The sequence below is a fragment of the Spermophilus citellus genome (genome assembly GCF_964194105.1).
Source record: "Spermophilus citellus genome assembly, chromosome: 13".
Classification (NCBI taxonomy): Eukaryota; Metazoa; Chordata; class Mammalia; order Rodentia; family Sciuridae; genus Spermophilus; species Spermophilus citellus.
In genome coordinates, this window is record NC_138193.1 from 96,354,305 (window position 1) to 96,378,392 (window position 24,088).

General features: G+C 39.6%; 1 protein-coding gene across 1 annotated transcript in view; it reads right to left on the reverse strand.

Annotated features, from left to right (window-relative positions):
* Positions 1-15,280: 15,280 nt before the first annotated feature.
* RAB10 (RAB10, member RAS oncogene family) overlaps positions 15,281-24,088 on the reverse strand; it is a 101,937-nt gene continuing 93,129 nt past the window's right edge. The window contains exons 4-6 of the mRNA XM_081264104.1: positions 23,295-23,384; positions 21,994-22,095; positions 15,281-17,758 (exon numbers count right to left, since the gene is read on the reverse strand). Of these exons, the coding sequence (XP_081120230.1) occupies positions 17,675-17,758; positions 21,994-22,095; positions 23,295-23,384 (276 nt within the window). The 3' untranslated portion in view covers positions 15,281-17,674. The remainder of the gene's footprint in view (positions 17,759-21,993; positions 22,096-23,294; positions 23,385-24,088) is intronic.

A 24,088-nucleotide genomic window follows, 5' to 3' on the forward strand; every position in this document is an offset into this window, starting at 1 on the left:
AGGTTTTGGTAGGTGACCTTTATTGAAAATGATCTTGACTGAGGGTGGTATAGAGATCAGGGAAGTTCCCTGGAATTCCCACTATTTATTATTGTTTTGCCTCTGTTTTTTTTTTTTTTTCTCTTTGATCTTCCTTGACAGCCTTTTTATTTTTTTTTTCTTTTGTGGTACTGGGGATTGAACCCAGGGGGTGCTTTACACTGAGCTACATCCCCAACTGCAATGATGGTGGTGGTGGTGGTGGTGGTGGTGGTGGTGATGCCTCCCTAAATTGCCCAAGATGGCCTTGTACTTGAGATACTTCTCCCTCAGTCTCCTGGGCAGCTGGGATTTACAGGCATGAGCCTGGCCTCATTTTTTTTTTTTTTTTTCTTGATACTGGGGATTAAACCCAGGGCCACTTTACCGCTGGGCCACATCCCAACCCTTTTTATTTTTTATTTTGAGACAGGCTCTCACTAAGTTGCTTAGGGTCTCACTAAGTTGCTGAGACTGGCCTCAAACTTGCAATCCTCACGGCTCAACCTTCTAAGAGGCACTGGGATTACAGGCGTGCATCACTGCACTGGCTTTTTAAAAAATTCCATTTTATTTATTTTTTATATTGGCTTTTTAGCTCTACTTCTTTTCTGCTATGTTTTTAGTGATTGCTCTAGCGATTATATTACTCATTCTTAAATTTTCAGTTTCTGTAGAGTTAAATGTTGTGGGCCAGGCAGAGTGGTGTACACCTGTAATCCCAGCAACTCTGAGGTTGAGGCAGGAGGAATGCAAGTTCAAGTTCAACTTCAGCAACTTAGTGAGACCCTATCTTTAAAAAAAAAAAAAAAAAAGAAAAGAAAAAATAGGCTCGGGAGGCTAAGGCAAGGGGATCATAAATTTGAAGCCAGCCTCAGCAAAAGCAAGGCACTAAGCAATTCAGTGAGACCCTGTCACTAAATAAAATACAAAATAGGGCTGGAGATGTGGCCCAGTGTTCACATGCCCCTGAGTTCAATCCCCGGTACCAAAAAAATAAAAAATAAACAAACTCCACCAGGTACTGTGTCACATGCCTAGTGTCCCAGAAACTAGGAGGCTGAGGCAGGAGGATTTCAAGTTTGAGGCCAGCCTGGGCAATTTAGCTAGATCCTTTTTCAAAAAATAAAATAAATAGAGCTGAGGATGTAGCTCAGTGGTAGAGCACCCCAGGGTTCAATCCCCAGTACCCAAATAATAATAATAATTTTAAAAATAAAATTTAATGAACAATAGATAGAATCTGGGTAGTATCTATGGCTCTGGGAGGTTGTTTAGCTTCCTTCTTCAGATTTAAGACCTGACATTCTGAAGAAGGCTGAAAATCCTAGGAGCTGACGTACTGGAAAACCATTTGAATCAGGGGAGCAAAAGGAGAGGGCAGCCCCATTTTCCGGGAAGGAAATTGTTCCCAGAGCAAAACCACAACATGGTTGAAACGTACATTCAGTCAGACCAACAACAAATTTGCTCTCACCACCCACTCTGCATCTGTTAGTACCAACCTTGTCACCACCAAGCAGCCAAACCTGGCAGAAGGGACAGCGGTCAACAACACAGAGCCCTGGGCTTGCTGTTTTCCTCAAGCCAAGAAGTGTCCAGGACTTACAGGAGAGTCCCCACCCAGTTGCCTTCACAGTGACTGGACAGCTGTCAGGAACACCTTCACATTATGGTCCTGGCCTGACAAGTCTATCCAGTGTGCAAACTCAAAATAAATTCTCTGAAATCACTGGTTGTTACATGGCCTGAGAATTTCTAATGTAGTTGTCTTTTTTTTTTTTTTTTTATACTGGGGATTGAACTCAGGGGCACTTGACCACTGAGCCACATCCTCAGCCCTATTTTGTATTTGATTTAGAGACAGGGTCTCACTGAGTTGCTTAGCACCTCGCCATTGCTTAAGGCTGGCTTTGAACTTGGAATCCTCCTGCCTCAGCCTCCTGAGTGGCTGGGATTACAGGTGTGCATCACTGCACCTGGATATTTTTTATTATTATTATTTTGTGGTTCTGGAGACTGAACCCAGGGCCTCACACTTACTAGGCAAGTGCTCCTTCACTGAGCTCCACCTTCAGACCAGAAACAACTGGTTTTTTAGTGTTGGTTGTATATCCTGCAACTTTACTGAATTTATTTATTTATTTTTAAGTTTTTTATACCTTTATTTTATTTATTTATTTTTATGTGGTGCTGAGGATAGAACCCAGGACCTCGCATGTGCTAGACGAGTGCTCTACCGCAGAGCTACAACCCCATTATTTTTTTTTAATTATTAGATATATTATTTATTATTTATTAACTCTAACAGTTACTCCGTGATCTTTAGGATTAACTTCATATGAGACTGTCATCTATGATTAAAAGTAATCTTACTTCTTCCTTTCCACTTTGGATGATTTTAATTTATTTTTCTTGCCTAATGAATCTGGCTAGAAATTTCTAGTGCTATGTTGAAAAGATCTTAGAGGGAAAACTCTGTTTTTCACCAATAAGTATGATATTGGCTGTGGGATTTTCATATATGACCTTTACTATCTGGAGATAATTTCCTTATATTTCTAATTTGCTGAGTATTTTTATCATTAAATGATGTCAAATATTGTCAAGTGCTTTTCTTCTGCATCCTCTGTGATGATTGTGTGATTTTTGTCCTCTGTTTTGTTCATGTGGTGTATTTATTTATTGATTTTAGTAAGCTAAAGCATTCCCAGGGATAAATCTCACCTGGTCATGGTATATGATCCCTTTTCTTCTTAAGGTACTGAGGATTGAACCAAGGGATGCTCTATCACTGAGATAGCTCTAGCCTGTTTTTGTTTTGTTTTGAGATAGGGTCTTACTGAATTGCCCAGGCTCCAACTTTCCATCTTCCTGCTTTGGCCTCTGGAATATAACTGGGATTACAGGTGTGCAGCACCAAGCCCGGTGGTGGACAATCCTTTGATGTACTGTGGAATTCTGATTGCTAATATTTTGCAGAGGGTTTTGGCTCTGATATTCTTCAGGGATATGTCTGTAGTTTTCTTTTCTTGTGGTATCTTTGTCTGGCTTTAGTTCAGGGTAATGCTGGTCTCCTGAAATGAGTTTGAAGGTTTTCCCTCTCCTTTCAATTTTTCGAAAGAATTTAGGATCGTGGTTAATACTTTTTATAAATGTTTGGTAGGATTCTCCAGTGAGGCCACCTGGTCCTAGGCTTTCTCTTTGGGGAGGTTTTTGATTACTGATTCAATCTCCTTTCTAGTTGAAGTTCTATTCAACTTTTCTATGTTTCCAGGAAGTTAGACATTTCTTCTAGGTTACCCAATCTGTTGGTGTATAACTTCAATAGTCTCTTACAATCCTTTTTGTTTCTGAGGCATCCATTGTAAGGTCTTCTTTTATTTCTTTTTCTTTCTTTTTTTTTAAGATTTAAATTCTTTTTTTTTTTAGAGAGAGACAGAGAGAGAATTTTTAATATTTATTTTTTAGTTCTCGGCGGACACAACATCTTTGTTGGTATGTGGTGCTGAGGATCAAACCCGGGCCGCACGCATGCCAGGTGAGTGCGCTACCGCTTGAGCCACATCCCCAGCCCTTCTTTTATTTCTGATTCTAGTTATTTTAGTTTTCATCCACCTATGGGACTTGGGAGGGTATTGGGGCCTGTGTGTAGTATGTTATGTTATAGTTTTCATTTACCTCAAGAAAAGTCTAATGTTCCTGTGATTTTTTTTTGTCTTTGATTCATGAATCATTTAGGAGTATGTGTCTAATTTCCATGTACTTGTAAAATTTTCAGTTTTCCTTCTGTTATTTTTTGTAGTTTCATTCTATTATGTTCAAAAAGATACTCTATTTTTCCTTGTGCTGGGGATTGAACCCATGGCCTTGAACATGTTAGGCACGTGCTCTACCACTGAGCTACAATCCCAGCCCCAGAGGAGATACTTTATATGTTTTCAGTATTTTTAAATTTATTGAGCTGGGCATGGTGTTACACAAAACTGTAATCCCAGTGATTTGGGAGGCGGAGGTAGGAGGATTGCAAGTTTGAGCCGGCCTCAGTAACTTAGTGAGGCCCTGAGCAACTTGGTGAAACTCTGTCTCAAAATAAAAAATAAAAAGGGGGGGATGTAGCTCAGTGGTAAAACGTTCAATCCTCCGTATCAAAAACAAACAAACAAAAAACTTATTGAAAGTTGTTTTAGGGGGCTGGGGATGTGGCTCAAGCGGTGGCGCGCTCGCCTGGCATGCGTGCAGCCTGGGTTCCATCCTCAGCACCACATACCAACAAAGATGTTGTGTCCGCCGAGAACTAAAAAATAAATATTTAAAATTCTCTCTCTCTCTCTCTCTCTCTCTCTCTCTCTCTCTCTCTCTCTCACTCTCTCTTTAAAAAAAAAGAAACTTGTTTTATAGAAAGCTATTTTATAAATGACAATAGTCTTTTTTTTAACTCCCATAGTAAGTGAAACTATCATAGTACACACACTTCTTTTTTTTTTTTTTTTTTGTACAGAGGATTGAACTCGAGGGTGTTTAACCACTGAGCCACATCCCCAGCCCTTTTTTTGTATTTTATTTAGAGACAGGTTCTCACTGAGTTGGTTAGGGCCTCACGAAGTTGCTGAGGCTGGCTTTGAACTCATAAGCTCCTGCCTCAGCCTCCCAAATTGTTAGGATTACAGGCATGCACCACCGTGCCCAGTACACATACTTCTTACATCCTAAAGTATTGATTTATACTTATTACAAATGTTGCCAGGTGCAGTGGCACATGCCTATTATCCCAGGCATGTTATCCCAGGGAGGATGAAGCAGGAGGATCGAAAGTTTGAGGACAGTCTGGGAAACTTAGTGAGACTTTGTCTTAAAATAAAATGGACCAAGGAGGTAGCTCAGTGGTAAAGTAAGTGTCCCTGGGTTTGTGAAAAATAGAAAGTCCTGTGATCCATTTGCAGGATACAGTATTTAGACTTAAATGTAAAATTACTGAGGATGTAAGAAAAAATCTGCTGAAGAGGAAACAGAACAAATGGTTACCAGCAATTAATACCTGAATGTGACAGATTCACAGCCCCTCGACAAACAGTGGGTCAGGGGAGGGGGCCAGCCTGACCAACAAGATAAACTGCAAAATGCACTCAATCCCAGAAGGGCCTCCCACCACCAGAGAACAAAGGGAGGTGGAACTAAAGGTATATTTCTTTAAATAACCCAATGGAGACAGTGAAACCCAGGCGATATTCTTCAAGAAGATTGTGCACCCAACAATCTCAGTACTCAGCCAATGAGGAACAAGGGCGGGACCTTGCGCTCTAGGGGATAAAATTTTGATTTTAACAGGCGGGGGGTGCCTGCTCCCCTAGACACCTGACCTTGCAAGACTATCAGTGAAGCCTCCCTTTTTGCTCTGTGTGAGTCTTCTAGTCCATACTTTGGGTTTGTACAGGTGAGCTGTGTTTTCCACAGGTTCAATTCCCAGTAACCCCACAAAAACAAAATAACCAATGTCAAGGAGTGAGAGCAGCCCTTCCTAAGGAGAGGTGAATGCCCAGGCCTGGACTTGGGCCATCTGGGGTTAAATCTGTTTTTTCCTTTCAGCTAGTCGTATGATCCTGGCAAGTAATATACCTTTGCTAAGCTGCTATTTATTCATTTGCAAAATGAGGACACTATATTTATTTATATATTTAGCATATATACCTCCTGGGGTATATATGCTAAATCAGGATTAGCTGAAGTCTGATTATAAAGTGTTGTCTGGGCTCTTCAATTTGAAGGTTCAGGCAAACATCTCTGGGAACACTAGGAAGCCTTCCATCAACCTGAGAAAATGCTGTAAAAGCTGGGCATGGTGGCACACTTTAATCCCAGCAATTTGGGAGGCTGAAACAGGAGGACTGAAAATTTGAGGCCAGTCTCACCAATGTGGTAAGACCCTTCTCAAGCAAACAAAAAAAAAAAAAAAAAGAAAGAAAGAAAGAAAGAAAGAAAGAAAGAAAGGGCTGGAGATGTAGCTTAGTGGTGAAGCACCCCTAGGTTTAATCCTCCCCACTCCAAAAAAAAAAAGAGAGAGAGAGAAAGAAATAAAATGTCATCTTTGTACTCGCCTTTCCTCCTTGTGGATTTCCCAGTAAGGAGGTAGGGAAGGGCAGGAGAGATCAGGTTCATTCATTCAACAAGTACTTAAGGAGTACCTTCCAAGCCCCAGGTATCATTCTGGGTGCTGGAGACAGCAGTAAACAAGACAGAGCTCCTGCCGGCACGGAACCTCTATCCTAGTAGGAAGGCAGGCAGTAAACAAGGGAACAAATTGTTGTTGCTGTTGTATTATTTTGCAGTTCTGGAATGGGCCTTGTGCGTGCTAGGCAAGCACCTACCACTGGGCTTCATCCCCGCCCTGAACAAGTAATTTTTAATGTTAACTGGTGGTAAGAGCTATGGAGGGGGAAAAAAAGAGCCAGGTGGAATGACAGGGAATCCAGAGCTGGGGAGTGTCACTCCTATTCTATTTGGAGTGGCCAGGGAAGGCCTTGACACTAAGGGGCCATTTGGGTGAGACCCAGAAGGAAGTGAGAATGAGCAGTCTGTTATAAGGAGGGTGAGCATTGCAGACAGAAGGACCCGAGGGCAGAGGTTCTGCAGCAGAGCTGTTTGGTTGGAGTCAGAATAACAAAGGAGGAGACAAGAGCAGTTTAGGACTTCAGATTTCATTGAGATAGATTTCAGTGTGTCCCCCAGAATTGTTACATAATCTAAATGTTTTCGGGTTTTGGAACTGAGGCTTGAACCAGGGGCACTTTACCAGTGAGCTATACCCCTAGCCCTTTTTATATTTTTCTTTTAGACAAGGTCTTGCTAAGTTGCCCAGACTGGGCTGGAACTTTGTGATCCTCCTGATGCCTCAGCTTCCTGATAATTATTTTCTATTTTAGTCTGTTTTGTATTGCTATCACAGAATACCATAGCCTGGGTAACTTCTGAAGAACATAAGTCTATTTCCTCACACTTCTGGAGGTTGGGACTTCCAAGTTCATGATGAAGGCTTTCCAGCTGCAGCATCAACTGGGGAGGAACATCAACATGGCAGAAGGGTAAGAGAGAGAGCAACAGAGACCTCTCCTTCCAACCTGAGCCCTTTCATAAAATACCTAATCCCACCCATGTAGGTTACTGTCTCATGACCTGAGCTCCTCTTAAACCTGGGCTCCACTCTAGTGCTTGTTTAGCATGCATCAGGCTCTGGATTCAATCTCCAGTTCTGAAAAAAAAAAATGGCCACCCTTAATAACATCATTTCAGTGACCAGGTTCCCATACATAAATTTCGGGGACATGTTCAGGTGGTAGCACTTTCCTTCTGCTTTCCAATTTTTAGCTTATTTCCACATGCCCCACATGCCTGGATTTTTCACATCACCAGGACCTATAAATACTGAAACTTATGGGATCCTTCAGGGCTTTTTTTTTTTGTATCAGAGATTAAACCCAGGGGTGCTTTACCACTGAGCTACACTTCCGGCCTACCCCCAACCTTTTTTTTTTCTTTTGAGATAGGGTCAGGGACTTGCTAAATTGCTGAGGCTGGCCTGAAACTTGTGATCCTCCTGCCTCAGCCTCCTGTGTTGCTGGGATTATAGGTGTGTGCCACCATGCCTGGCTTCCATTTTTCCTAAATACAAAAATATAAAAATTATTAAAAATTATAAAAATTCTAATTATCACCTGCAGGTGTCTCTGCCCTCTTCCTCCTTCTCACTTGTTCTTTTTTTCTTTGTAGGCTTATACTTATTAAGGGCTGGAGATGTAACTCAGTGATATAGTGCTTGCCTAGCATGTGAGGCCCTGGATTCAATTCCAAGTACTGAACAAAAAACGCCCTCTACTGCAGTTTTAGTGGTGGTTGGGGGAGAGTATTCAATTTCGTGTGGCTGTTTAGCATAAACTCTTAATAGGTTTATAGCAAGTCTCTCTCCAAATAGTGAAAAATGCAGGGGCTGGGATGTGGCTCAAGTGGTAGCGTGCTCGCCTGGCATGCATGCGGCCCGGGTTCGATCCTCAGCACCACATATAAACAAAGATGTTGTGTCTGCCGAGAACTAAAAAAATAAATATTAAGAATTCTCTCTCTCGGGGCTGGGGATGTGGCTCAAGCGGTAGCGCACTCGCCTGGCATGCGTGCGGCCCGGGTTCGATCCTCAGCACCACATACAAACAAAGATGTTGTGTCCGCCGAAAAAACTAAAGTAAATAAATAAATTCTCTCTCTCTCTCTCTCTCTCTCTCTCTTTAAAAAAAAAAAAAAAAAGAAAGAAAGAAAAGAAAAATGCAGTCCCTAGTAAAGGCCACAAGGAGGCAGATTGGCCCTATATTTAAGAGCTGGAGTTTGCGTCCTGGTTAATCCAGTAAGGGGAACCACTGAATTGGAAAATATTTCCATTGGACTGAGTCTTGAAGGGCTTTCTAGTCCGCTTTTTTTGGTATCTGTGTGTGGAGCTGGGAATTGAATCCAGGACCATGTGCATGCAAGGCAAGCACTCAACCAACTGAGCTCTCTCCAGCCCCTCTCTAGTTCACTTTATGGAAACAAAGAATCAACCTAGCACAGTGGTTTACACTTGCAATCCCAGCAACACTGGAGGTTGAGACTGGATAATGGAAAGTTCAAGGCCAGCCTCCCTAATCTACAGAGACCCTATCTCAAACATAAAAAGGGATGGGATTAGGGGATGTAGCTCAGTGGTAAAGCACCCCTGGGTTAATCCCACCTACAGGGGAAAGAAAAAAAGTGTAGGCCAGCCCTACTCAAACTGTAATATGAGTAGGATTCACCTGGGTTCCTGTTTAAATGCAGATTATAATTGTGCTGAGATTCTGCATTTCTAACAATTTCCCAGGTGATCCCAATGCAGTTGAGCAGGAAGGGTGTAGGCCCTAGTTCACTAATGTGGCTGCGCATGAGAATCACATAATATGTTAAAAACAACATTGGAATCTCATCAGAAACTCTGTTTTGGTTACAATGGGGTGTAACTTTGGCATTGTTTTTAAAAGCGTCTCCAGCTGACTCTAACGTGCAGTAAAATTTGAAAACAACTGGCTTTGGGGACACTTATCACTCTTTTTGTCCACTCAGCACCTAAATCCTGCCATCTTAGGCGAGAGCCCACCTCCCACTATTGACAGGAAAGTCCAGAGTCTCCCTTTCTCCACTCCCCTGGGCACAGCAGCATGCAGTTTGGGCTTCACCAATCAACAAAACCATAAGTAACTGAAATAAAGAAGTGGAGGACACACTGTGTGCACTTTCACAGAGTTCTGGCACTGGTGGCAGCCACATGGCTTTCAGGGGCAGTAGAATCAGTTCCCAGAGCTTGTTGTCTCTGCCCATCAGCAGTGACTGGCTTCTGACCTCTGAGCATTGGTCCTAGCTGCACAGCTTTTAAGACTGGCGCTGAGCCCCGTGAAGTGGCGCATGTCTGTAATCCCAGTGATTGGGAAAGCTGAGCAAGGAGAATCAGAGTTCAAGGCCAGCCTCAGAAATTTAGTGAGGGCCCTAGGCAACTTAGTGAGGCCCTGTCTCAAAATAAAAAAGTAAAAACTCTGGGAATGTAACTCAGTGGTAAAGCACCCCTGGGTTCAATCCCCAGTACTAAAAAACAAAAACAAAAGAATGGTTCTGGAGATTGGAAGTTACTTGATATAATTGTGGACACATGCTCATGGCCCTTTGGTTACATTCATAATAGAAAATTTAAAACTCACATAAGCTGGGTGTGATGGCACATGCCTGAAATCCCAGCGACTCAGGAGGCTGAAGGTGGGGGATCAAAAGTTTGAGGCCAGCCTGGGCAATTTAGTGAGAACCCTAACTCTAAATAAATAAATAAAAAGTGCTATGGATTTAGCTCAGAGGTAAGTGCCTCTGGGTTCAATCCCCAGTAACATAAAATAACAATGACGAAAAACTAAAAAATAAGCGTATAGATCAATGAATTGTTATTCGTCAAACACCCTTATAACCAATACCAGTAACCAGAAGATAGGATTTGGCATCCTGGGGACCCTCCATATGACCCTTCCAATTATAATGCTCCCTCTCTGGAAAGAAGATCCTCCTGCTTTTAGGGCAAACATTTCCTTAATTAAAAAAAAATAATAATAATATATGACCTATGTACCTTCCTAAACACACTATAGTTTTGTTTGCTTTTCTCTGTCTCTCCCATTGAAATTTAACTGTTGAAAAGACTGGATCAATTGTCCCATGAATTTTACCAGTCTGGATTTTGTTGATTGATGTAGTTAAATATGTTTCTCTGTCCTTGGATTTTTTATAAATTGACACTTGGTTTCAGACTACAGATTTGATTCTTTTTTTTTTTTTTTTTTTTTTACATGGCCTCATTATAAGAAGTATTGTGTTCCTGGTATTTCCATGTATATTTTGTTAGATTTCTCTTTTTGTGATGTTAATAGCTATTGACTTTGACTAAATCCATTAATTCGTTAGAGGTTACAAAATAATAAGATTCTATCATCTCTTCTTTCTTTGTTGGAATACTTCTCTATATAGAAATTTCATCTAGTTTACTATTTAGTTACTTAGTATAGTTCATATAAGGAGGACAAGATAAATTCTTGATTCTTTACTCACAGGGGAGGGTATGTGGGGAGAACATTTCTCTGACATCCTGTGATAGTGACCAATTAGATGTGTGTATGTGGGAGGGCTCATTAATTTGTGGGTCTAAAAAAAATTTTTTTATAGCAATTTTGGAATTGAACCCAGGACCATTGAGCTATATCCACAGCCCTTATATTTTTCAAGACATGGTTTCATAAAATTGCTGGCACACACCCGGTGATTTAAACACATTTAATATAGTCTAACTGTCTGTCTTTGGCCAGAGTGGGCATCTTCAAGGTAGTTCCCAAGCCCTATTTTTATGTCCTTACATTCTGAGTTTCTTTGTCGTCTGATGTGACAAGTTATTTTGGGCCCAGCTTACACATTTCCTATCACAAACTTGGAATCTGCCATTTCAAGCAACTCCGGATTCTTATAGTGGGAAAAGGAATTTCCTATTGCTCAGAATGCTACATCCTTCATAGTTTATTGCAGTTTCCTCGCACTCAGTTACATGGGGTTGCAAACCTTGCCCAGTTCCAGCGCCTGCTCAGTTGGCCTGCAGAGTGTGGAGTAGCAGCAGGCTGTTGCGGATGCCCCACAGAGGTTTCCCTTTGCTTTTCCCTGTGTACATGCTGACGCTGAGCAGCCTTTGTTTGTATCCAGGTTTTGGCCCTGCTTGTATTTGGGGCTTTGTGGGAATACCTTGTCACTCACTACTTTTGCTGCACACTGCCCATGTTATCCTAGTTTCTGTGTTTTTATGCAAGGACTTGAGGAAAATGGAACATTATGCCATTGTTGCCAACTTTTTACTGAAATCCCACCTTACTATCCTTTTAAGAAATGTCCTCCACTGCCTACATTAGCTGAAATTGGTTTTTACTGTTGGCAGCTGTGAAAAAAAAAATGATACTGACAGATCTTAAGTTAAGCTAATAGGTGGTGGAAGAAAAGATTTTGTTGTGTGATCTGTTTTAAGACCTATAAATTGGGGCTGGGGATGTGGCTCAAGCGGTAAAGTGCTTGCCTGGTGTGCGCGGGGCACTGGGTTCGATCGTCAGCACCACATAAAAAATAAAATAAAGATGTTGGGTCCACCGAAAACTGAAAAATAAATATTAAAAAATAAAAAGACCTATAAGTTGCTGAGTGGATATATAGCACTTTGGTCAAAGTTAAGGCTGCTATGTGTTGGGACCTCAAGAAGGACCCAGCTGCTGGATCAATTCACTGCTATTTCCCTGGAAATGCACAGTGACTAACTATGACAGATTCTTGCTAGAGGCCATGGGGCCATTGTGGATTCATGAGGAAAGTCGGATCAGGAAGATCACCCTTCTGATCTGTGCAAGATGGACTCGGGGTGTGGTGGGTAATCAGTTAGAAAATTACTGGTGGTCCAGGAGAGAGGACAATTACCAAACCTGAGCTGTGAGCATGTGGGGGAAGACATGAATAACATACAGAAACTCGGGGCCAGGTGAACGAGGCGGGAAGACTCATCAGCAGTGGCGACTTCAAGTCTGGGTAATCAGAAAACAAGAGAAACAAACGAGAAAAGAAAATTTAACTTCCCACGTGTGCAATCTAGAGTTTAAACTGAGAAAGTAATCCCTATCCCAGGAACTTATTCCTTAAACAATTCTTACCAAATATTTATTTCCCAGGTAATATTTCAGTAGTCTGTTGAGAGAACAAGTGAAGTTCAGTCTGTGTTCAGGGGACAGTCCATGCTCCAGTGTAAATGCGGGGACACAATAGCCAGGCTTTGGGGTTACTTCAGCTTTGTCCCTGACATGCCAGTCAGCTCACCTGCAGAGGGCGCTTGCCATGCAGCATATTCACCGTCTGGTGTTTTGCGGCAAGTCAGCCTTCAACATTTCCAGGCCCAGGACGTTTATGTGATTGACTATGTAACACTTCATCAGTCTTTTACGGAATCTACTACAGGGCCTTCCCAAGAAGCACAGGTGGAAAGGCCTCTCCAAGTCTTGCTGTTGTCAAAGTAACATCAGCTTTGCTTCCTGAATGTCTGGTGTCTAAGCAAATAGATCTTTTTCATTTAACATAAAAACCCTGCATTTCAGACTGGGGTTGTGGCTCATGGTAGAGGGCTCGCCTAGCACGTGCAAGGCCCTGGGTTCGGTCCTCAGCACCACATAAAAATAAAGATATTGTGTCCGTCTACAACTAAAAATATTTTTTAAAAAGCCCTACATTTCAATGTAATATAACATTTTAAGCAATAAATTATCTTACACCTGTACAAACACTGCTGATTTACAATCTGCTCCTGCATTTCACTGGTATTCAATAAATTACAAAGGGATACAAGCAAACATGTTTGGTAAATCTCATTGGATACAGTTCACTTTGTAGTTCAGAGTTTTGTGCCAGATTTTTTCTTAGCTTCTATATCATAATCATAATCTTAACTTTTAGGCTAATCATGTGATGGTAAGACAAGGGCTCTCTTCATCTTGGTGCTGCAAGTCTGACATCTAAATTCAGCATCCTGGCAAGTGCTCCTTTGCTTGCACCCCACTCCTTCCTACAGGCTCCTTGATCTTATTTCAGGTCATACTAGTCTTCTATTACAGATCACCTCAAGTCTATCTAGGAAGCTGTCATAAATATATTCAACTGCCCTCTTTCCCTGACCTCTATTTTATCATTAGTAGTCACTGTTCTAGCCATTACCTAACAATGAAGTTCCCTCTCAAAGGATAGTTTCAAAAGCCCATTGAGAAGTGGGGTTGTGGCTCAGTGGTAGAGCGCTCGCCCAAGCACAGGTGAGGCAGTGGGTTCCATCCCTGGCACCACATAAAAATAAAGATGTCGTGTCCATCCACATTTTTTTTTTAAAGCCAATTGAGAGATTTGTGAAAAACCCCAGGCTTATTACTTTCGGTCAAGGGATGGTTTCGATTAGAAAATAAATTGCCAAAAGCCAAGCCTGTGTGTGTGATGTGGGAAAGATACTGGGGCTTGAACCCAGTGTCATTTTACCACTGAACTATATCTCTGCCCTTATTTTTGGAGATGGGTTTCACAAAGTTGCCCAGAAGAGTCTGGTATTTGCAATCGTCCTGTCCCAGCCCAGCCTCCTGAGTTCCTGGTATTATTCGTGGGCTGCAGCCCAAGACCATGCCTCATATGTCTATCTCTTGACTAGGCAGTCTTGGCATGTAGGCACCAATTCATTTACTTCTTCCCTTTTTTTTTTTTTTTTTTAAGAGAGTGAGGGGCGAGAGAGAGAGAGAGAGAGAGAGAGAGAGAGAGAGAGAGAGAGAGAGAGAATTTTTTTTAATATTTATTTTTTGTTGGTATGTGGTGCTGAGGATCGAACCCGGGCCGCACGCACACCAGGCGAGCGCGCTACCGCTTGAGCCACATCCCCAGCCCACTTCTTCCCTTTTTCAAAAGTCATTTCAGCTGTTCTCCCCAACTGAACTTACTAATAATACATTTAAAATCAGATCACAACTATTTGGCTCTTACATATGCTTACCTACTTACTTACTTTTGCTTTCTAAGCCAGATCATATATCTGAAGGCAAAGACCATATCCTATTTTTCCTATACCAAAGGCAGGATTATATGCCTCACCCTAGACACACAACAAACACGTGGGGGGTAGGTACAAGACACCATGAAAAACATTCTAGGTTTTGTTTGGGCGGGAAGGGGGGGAATTGAACCCAGGAGCACTTTACCACTGAGTTACATCCCCATCCCTTTTTATTTTCTATTTTGACACAGGAGCTTGCCAAATCGCTCAGGCTGAACTTGAACGTGTGATCCTCCCAACTTGGCCTCTCAAGTTGCTGGGATAACAGGTGTAAGCCATCACTCCCAGATCTAGGTAATTCTTATAAAGTTTAAGCCAGACATGGTGGTGCACTTATAATCTCAGCAACTCAGGAAGCTGAGGCAAAAGGACTTCAAATTTGAGGCCTGGAAAACCTAGCGAAGCCTGTCTCAAAAGACAAAAAGGGTTGTGAATGTAACTCAATGGTAAAGTACCCCTGGGTTAAATCCTCCAGTACCACCAAAATCAATACTGTTTAAGAAAACATCTAAGTGTCATCCTTCCAGCAGAGATGATTTAACAAATATCAACTGAGCCTTAATATAGAATTAAATATTTCTTTTACCAATATATACAGTCAAAGCTGTTGCTTTGGATCACAAAGTATGAAAAACTTCCCATTTTCAGATAAGGGGACAGTCACTGCTAAAATAAGGATGCAATCTCTCTCTAGTATGGTGAACTAACCTTGGTGTCCTGGGTTATCTACCAACTGACTTCTGCAGCTGGCCTTTGGCACATTCAACTAGACTTAATTGGAAGTTCTTAGGACTACACCGCATCTGCTACTTTATACCAGACATTGGGCTTTACTGTCCTAGAGATCCTTCTGTTTTTTAACATAGCTCTTCACAAAGACAATTCTTGAAATTACCTTCCCATTTTCCATAGGTTGCAAAAATTTCCCTTCTATTTTTGTCCCTCAATATTTAGTTTGCTATTTTGCATTGTTTTCAGAAGAAATCTTCCATCTCCACCTCCATAAATAAATGAAAACCAAACCACACAGTTGGAAATCAAGTTTTGTTTTTATATGAACAGAAGTAGGCCATCTAGAAATATTTCAGTTTATTTAAATTGTTAAGTAGAATATGAAACCGAATTTGTAGCTAGTACCAGAGAATGGACTTAACTGTTGGTGTTTAATGAGAACAGCTTCTACATAGGATCCCAAGAGACTTACAGAAAAGGGGCAAAGCCCTAATATTAAGCAAATAAACTCATGTTTCAAACAGATTATACAAAAATTGATTTATACTCCATTTCCCTTTTTTTGATATTTAGAAAGTGCAGATTTAACAAAAGGTAGCCATATCCTTTCTATGTACAATGCCAAATATAATTATGCAAACAATAAACTGTCAGTCTGTTACCCAAAAATCCCAGTGTTTAGCTCTCAAACCTTAAGTCACTGAATTGAATAAAGATTAAAGAGGGTTAGAAGTAAAAAAGCTACTGCCACATTCCAGATAAAGGGAAGCAACCAATACATTAACCTAACAACAACAGGTTTAACCTAAAACTTTTCAAAAAAGCTGTAACATCATTTCATTATTTTTAAGTGAAAAATTAGGGATTATTTGGCAATGCTGCTTTTTACTAGTAAACAATGATAAAGTCAAGTGAGGGAAAAAAACCTAACAACAACAACCAACGAATGAGGCATATAAAATTGTTTTTAGGGCACTATCTGAAAAATTCATGGATTTTCATTGCAGATAAGTCCCTATGTTGTTGTTTATGTGAGCCAAGAGGTCATTAAAATGCGTGTCATGACACAGAAAGACTTTCAATGGAAGCTGCTGTCCTAAACTCAGCCTCTGCTCGAAATGAATCATGCTATTCACAATTATTCCAACAAAGGTATCATCTTAGGATGCTAGCAGCATAGCAAACTTAACCTACCCTATCCTAATGATAAGCAATGAAGCCAAACTAGAAAAGATGAAGTGAAGAAAGGACAGGGTTAGAAACAGCTAGAGATCTTATCTTTACATGAGAAGCCTTTTGTTGTCCTTTTTCTAAACCCATGGTAATACAAGTATTCTAAGAGGATGTGACCATAGGACTCAAATTAATAATATTCTAAAGTATTTCTAAATCTTAAGGTAAAGACAACTTAACACTGAAAAAGTGTTCTTCAGAGGCCAAATCTCAACACATTTGGCAAACATGTTAATAAAATCCACTCCTCTTTCCTTTTTTTTTTTTTTTTTTAAATCTTTACTGGGCTACCAAACTGCCAGAGGAGTTGCCAAAATGGAGACTACTCAAATTTAGATTAAGAGAGTTATTCTAGGAAAGTGAATAGGATATACACCTAATTAGACAAACCACAACACCCTCCAAACACTAGTGCATGCAATTAACTCTTCCATTTCATAAACTCAATGGACAGACAGGAAGAGAACAATGGAAGAAGAGGTACATAGAAGTAAAACAGCCAATGAAGAAATCTGGGACAGAGGTTTTAGGGAAGAGTATATGAGAGGAAGACAGCAATTAAGTGATCTTTGATAGTGGGCAGTTAGAATTTATCTTTCAGTTTACTTAGCAAGTTACATCAGTGCTTTATGTAAAACTTGACAAACCTACTAGTTTGCCCCTTTCATTTTTAAATAACTCATACCATGAGGTGGTAGGGGAGGAAAAGCAAATAAAGCAGCATGCAGGAAGATGAGACACAAGGAAAAAAGTGGCCAAGGAGGAGAATTGGCGGCAGGAAAAGTTTTAAATAACAAGGCCACTGAAAATGAGACTCAGCAAACCAAAGCTATCATTTCTGCATTACCCTTTGTCCTCAATTAACTACTGTGAAAATTATAGCCAAGCAAACCACAAACATCTTAATGGTTTATATTTGGATGATATGTCTCCTGCACATGCTTCCACCAAAACAAAAAAAGGAAAAACCAAATAAGTTCCTTTCCACATAAGGCACAGGACAAAATTAACCCCATTTACATATTCAAGGCGAAAATGAGTGTTTTCCTGGCTTTTGTTTCTTTTGCTATCACATGTCTATAGATTATAGGGACTCAAGCACATTATCCATGACAGAAAATTCCACTGTTGTACAAAATAAAATTGTTAATTCTAACTTTTATTCTTATACAATTTGTAGAATAGAGTTGAAATGATTGCTATAGGTTTTAATGTTGATAAGAACTGGACTATAATACAACTGAAATGCAGTGGTGAGCTGAGCAAGTACATTTAAAAATGAAGTCACAGACATGATTTTTCTATACATTTTTTTGTTTAAAGAAAATTATAATAAAGTCAGCAAGCAGTCACAGATGAAAGAACAAATAAAATAGGTGGTTTGGATAGTTATGATAAGAACAAAAATATCTGTTTAACAGAGTTAAAAATGGACAGAGTGGTTTATTTTGCAGCAAGAAGAGAAACGGGTAGTGGATGGCAACGGGTAGAACAGGAGAACGCTCAGCAACATTTGCTCTTCCAGCCTGTCACACCTCCTCCACTGCTGATATCTACATTTTCACTGTTGGGCTCTTTTACCGGGGTCTGGAACAAACACACAAGAAAAGTAACCATGAATAAATATTGCCATGGAGAAATCAAGATTTAATGTCAATTCATGCAACAAAAGGCAATTATACTAACATGAAATAGGTTTCTTCCCCTATGCAAAGTCAAGATTGGAGGCCATGATTTTGGTCTTTATTTAATCTGCTTCCTCCAAGCTATAAAATCTTACAGATATTTCCTGGCAACTTTTACTATAGCTTCTGAAATCATCTCTGCTCTCTTTTTAATAAATTTTGTTATCTCCTAGTCCTACCTCAGTACATTTAGTAAATTTAGAGCCTCTCAAAAAAAAAAAAAAAAAAAAGCTTGGTGCAATGGCACACACCTGCAATCCCAGTGGCTCAGAAGGCTGAGGCAGGAGGATTGTAAATTCAAAGCCAATCCCAGCAAGCTAGGCCCTACACAATTCAGTGAGACCCCATCTCAAAATAGAAACTAAAAAAGGGCTGGGGTGTGGCTCAGTAGTTAAGTGCCCTTGGGTTCATTCCCAGGTACAGGAAAAACACACATTCACAAATAAAAAAAAAAAAAAATTATAAAGCAAATTGTATAAAACAATGTTGGATCACATCTAACTTTAGAGATATGAAATGACTCTTTTCTGTTTAATTATTATTTGCCTTTTTTTTTCCTGGTGGCACTGGGGATTGAACCCATGGCCTTGTGCATGTGAGGCAAGCACTCTACTGACTGAGCTATATATATCCCCAGCTCCTATTATTATCTCTGCCTTTTTTAGGCTGCAGCCTATAGTACTGTATCATTGTTTTAAAAAGGCAATCTCAGCTAATATTAAAAGTGAAGGAGCAAAATGCAAAGTTACATGATTCAGGTAGGAAATGGATACAGAAAAAAAATTCAAAGGACATACACCAAAATGTTACCAGTAAAATTCATACATGGTAGATTCCTGGGTGATTTTCTTTCTTTTCTGTATCATCCTGTATTTTCCCAATATCTAAATATTATCCCCCCAACACACAGTGCATTACTGGGGATTGAACCCAGGGGAGCTCAACAACTAAACTATACCCCCAGCCCTTTTTTATTTTTATGATAGGATCTTGATAAATTGCTCAGGTGGGGGTCTTGAACTTGTGAACCTATGAGTTTTGGGATTAAAGTTATATACCACCACTTTTTACTTATTATTTTAAATGTCTGAACCTTGGAAATGAATTACCTATTCAAATAGTTAAGTTTAAGATATATTTTTTAAAAAATATTTTTAGTTTTAGATGGACATAATACCTTAGTCTTTTTATGTGGTACTGGGATCAAACCCAGTGCTTCACATATGCTAGGTGAGCGCTCTACCACTGAGCCACAACCCAGGTCCCAAGTTTAAATTGGGGGGGAGGGGTACTAGGGATTGAACTCAGGGGCACTCAGCCACTCAGCCTCATCCCCAGCCCTAATATTTAGTATTTTACTTAGAGACAGGGTCTCTCTGAGTTATTTAGCTCCTCACCATTGCTGAGGCTGGCTCTGAACCAGTGATCCTTCTGTCTCAGCCTCCCAAATTGCAGAGATTACAGGCATGTGCCATCGCACACCACAAGGTTAAAATACTTTAAACTGCTTTCAATCTAAACTTAATTCTAATGTGAAGCAAAATTACATTTGATGTTTTAACACATAACTTTATTGCAAAGAATATGTATGTGTATGAAACGAACAAAAACAGCAATTAGAGAAATGCAAATCAAAACTACTCTAAGATACCATCTCACTCCAATCAGAATGGCAGCTATTATGAAGACAAACAATAATAAGCGTTGGCGAGGATGTGGGGGAAAAGGCACACTCATACATTGCTGGTGGGACTGCAAATTGGTGCAGCCAATATGGAAAGCAGTATGGATTCCTTGGAAAACTAGGAATGGAACCACCATTTGGACCCAGCTATCCCTCTCCTTGGTTTATACCCAAAGGACTTAAAAACAGCATACTACAGAGACACAGCCACATCAATGTTTATAGCAGCACAATTCACAATAGCTAAACTATGTAACCAACCTAGATGCCCTTCAGTAGATGAATGGATTAAAAAATGTGGTATATACACACAATGGAATATTAATCAGCAATAAAAGAGAATAAAATCATGGCATTTGCAGGTAAATGGATGTAGCTGGAGAAGATAATGCTAAGTGAAGTTAGCCAATCCCCCCCCAAAAAACAAATTGTGAATATTTTCTCTGATATAAGGTGACTGACTCATAGTGGAATAGGGAAAGGGAGCATGGGAAGAACAGACGAACTCTAGATAGGGCAGAGGGGTGGGAGGGGAGGGGAGGGTGCAGGGGGTTGGCAATGATGGTGGAATGTGATAGTCATCATTATCCAAAGTACATGTATAAAGACATTATAAATTGGTGTGAACATACTTCATATACAGAGATATGAAAAATTGTGCTCCTATATGTGTAATAAGAACTGTGATGCATTCCTCTGTCATGTATTTAAAAAATGAAAGAAAGAAAGAGAGAGAGAGAGAGAGAAGAGAAAAGAAAAGAACAAAAAGCTACCTGATCCCCCATCCCCAACTGGGGACTGAATTCAGCAGTGCTTAACCAGAGCCACATCCCCAACCCTTTTTGAGAGAGGGTCTTGCTAAGTTACCTAGGGCTTCACTAAGTTGCTGGGGTTGGTTTTGAGCTTGGGATCCTCCTGCCTTAGCCTTCCAAGTCACTAGGATTACAGGTGTGTGCTACTATGCATGGCTAGTCTGAGATCTTTATGCCTCTATCTATACCTTAACTTTTATATGATAATAAGGAAGCTCTTCCTCAACAGAACACAAATTATATAATGATAATATAATACTATTCAAAGAAATGCCAAGAAGATCATATTTCATAGTACAGACAGGAAGAAATTAGGAAGACCAAAATGCCCAGAAACAAGGGTATTCCAGTAACTTGTGTGATGACTCCTGTCAGTCATATTCTGCCTATCTAGCCTGGACTGTAATTTTTCATCCTTACCCATCAATCTCTGAAATACCAAGTTATCTTCCACTGATTAAGAAAAAACATTTTTCTGCTGCTTTTATTCTCTTTATTTTAAATATCTGTTTTCCCTAGCCAATATAGTATTTTTCTACTCTACTTTTTCGAATTTAATTTTCACCTTCAAGGAATTCTAACAGGTTTTATCTTTACCTACTTGTTAAATAATTTTTTTTAGATTGTTTGATGAAAAAAAATTGGACACAGGGGTGTTCCATCACTGAACTACATCCCCAGTCCTTTATAAAATTTTTGTTTTGAGTCAGGTCTTACTACTTCGCTCAGACTGGCCTCAAACTTGCAATCTTCCCCTCAGCCTCCTGAGCTGTTGTGTATGTATCACTTTAGATTCACTTCTTATCTTGAATTATCAAAACAAATCCACTTGGGCATAGCTCCCATGCTTGTATTCCAGCTGGGTTAGTAGGATGCAAGTTTGAGGCCAGCCTGGGTAATTTAGTGAGACCCTGTCTCAAAATAGAAAATAAAAAGGGCTGGAGATGTAGCTGTGTGCTAAAAATTCCTGGGTTCAATCCCTAGTACTGGGGGAGGGTGAGAAAGAGAAAGAGGGTTCATATAAAAGAAAGAAACAAGTTCAAGAGTGAAAAAGTTGAATCAAGGGGCTAGGCTGGGGGTGTCGTTCAGTGGTAGTGCTTGCCTAGCAAATCCTGGGTTTGGTTTCCAGTGCACATGCGCGTATGCACACACACAAAGCTGGAAATATGAACCCGGGGATTGGAGAGTAGCTATGAGAGCTCAGATAGCAACTGTTGGTTCTGACTAGATCTGTCAGATTTCTAATGGCTTTTAGCAATCTAGCTAGAAATTCCTTACTTCCCTTCAGAGGATAATGGGTACAGAAAAAAACACCACCCAAACCCAAATTTCGCACATAAATCAGTATTTTTGAAAAGATAAGAGGGGCTGGGTTGTAGCTCAGTGGTAGAGTGCTTGCCTCGAATGCATGAGGCACTGGGTTTGATCCTCAGCACCACTTAAAATAATCTTATTTAAAAAAATATTCCATTGAGACACCCAGCAAAGTAAAAATAGGAACTTAGGGGCTGGAATTGTAGCTCAGAGGTAGAGTGCTTGTCTTGTACATGTGAGGCACTGCATTCGATTCCTAGCACCACATATAAATAATAAAATAAAGGACCATCAACAACTAAAAATAAATAAATAAATAGAACTTACCTTTCGAAGGATATCTTCAGCTAATGTGAGGAAAGCCTTTTCAATGTTTATATTTGCTTTTGCACTAGTCTCAAAAAATCTAATACCATGCTCCCTTGCAATCTAAAATAGAAGCAAAATAGCACTGTAAAATTATCACATATGGGTTGTCAAGTGGTTACAACATCAACTGATGTAACATCTTAGAAAATACTAATTTTATTCTGAAGACAACAGTCTCAGATAGAGCATATAAAGCATCTGAGTCAAACTCTTTCAAAAAACAAACAAAATAGAAGTAATCAAAATAACCCTCTTCTTACCCCAAGAATTTATTTCAGATATTCTAAATCATATATTTCACTCTAGGAGCAAACTTAAATTAGAAAGTCTGTGTGACTTATCTAATTTCTGCCTGTTACATATAGGCTTTTGTTTTTTGTTCTTTTTAGTTATACATGACAGTAGAATCTATTTCTGACATAATTATACAAACATGGAGTATATCTTATTCTAATTAGACTCCCAGTTTTGTGGATGTACACAATGTTCAGATTCACTGTAGTGTATTCATGTGTGTACATAGAAAAGGTAAGTCAGATTCATTCCACTGTCTTTCCTATTCCTATCCTTCCTCCCCTTCATTTCATTCCTGTCTAATCTCTTGAACTACTTTCCCTACTTTCCCCACACATATAGGCTTTTGATTTTCAAACTTTGGAATCACACTAATTGGTACATTTCTTTAAAGTGCTAAGATGAAAAACTAAGAATTCTTGATTTGTATTTTTCCTTCTATAGCTTAAACAAAGTTAAAAATGCTATATAGACCCAGATCTGATTATCCTATATATGTTGGATATGTACTGAAAAATATTCACTCAAAAGATAAGCTACTGTTTTCAACAAGCATTTTAAAAACTATGTGACTAGCTTAGTGTACTCCATCACCACCAGAATCAAGACAATCAAATACAGAATTATCTCCACAATGAAAGGCCAGCATTGCTAAGCACGGTGGTGCATGCCTGTAATCCTAATGACTCAGGAGGCTGAAGCAAGAGGATCACAAGTTTGAGGCCAGCCTAGCCAACTTGCAGAGACCCTATCTCAAAATAAAATAAAAGGGCTGGGATGTAACTTGCCTTCCATGCACAAAAGTCCTGAGTTAATCCCCGGTTCCAAAAAGGAAAACACAAAACAAACAAACAAGTAAATAAAGTGCTGGGTGTAGCTCAGTGGTAGATTACACCTGGGCTCAATCCACAGTATTGCAAAAAAAATAAAAGAACAATATGTCAATTTCAATAAAAGACTCTTACCTGTTCTCCTTTGCCTTTAGGTACAACTCTTTTATCGTCCATATCACATTTGTTTCCTAGTAACATTCTTTCCACATCTTCATTGGCGTGCTAAAATGAAATGAAATTCTACTTTTACACACTACATGAATCATGACTTGATATTTTCCAAACATGACTTTATTTTTCTCAACTAGTGTCATTTTCATAATATAAAAGTTTTAAAGAAATTACCCTAAAATTTGTTAAAAGCCTACACAAACTCTTAAAATTACCTAGCAAAAGAGATACAATTCCTAAGAAATATCCATGACAAATGTTATTTCCCCCTAGGGGAGGCTGTCTACTTTCTAGATATAGTCTCAACAAAAAAGGTGACACACGTAAAACTGTGTCACTGGAAATCCTATACATAATCTAAACCCAAGCTGGATCATGATATTAGATTTTATAATACACACTACCTTATAAAAGTTCTAATTTAAAATTTTATGGGGTCCTTAGAGTGTGAAATAACTACCACTGCTGGATTACAAGAAGCTCCCACACAGTAAAATCAGTTAAAAACAAAAGGTCACCCCCATTGAAATCACAATGCTATTTCTCCCACAAAATAGAAAGATCCATCCTAAAATTCATATGGAATCTAAAAGGGCTTCAAATAGCCCACAATGAGAAAATATATATATACATGTATAAATTAAAATACTGTAAATATGCTACAATGAAACCCATTATTTTAAAACTAATAATTGTCAGAGTAATTTAAAGAGCCATTTTTTTTAACCTTAAATATATATATATATATAGGGCTG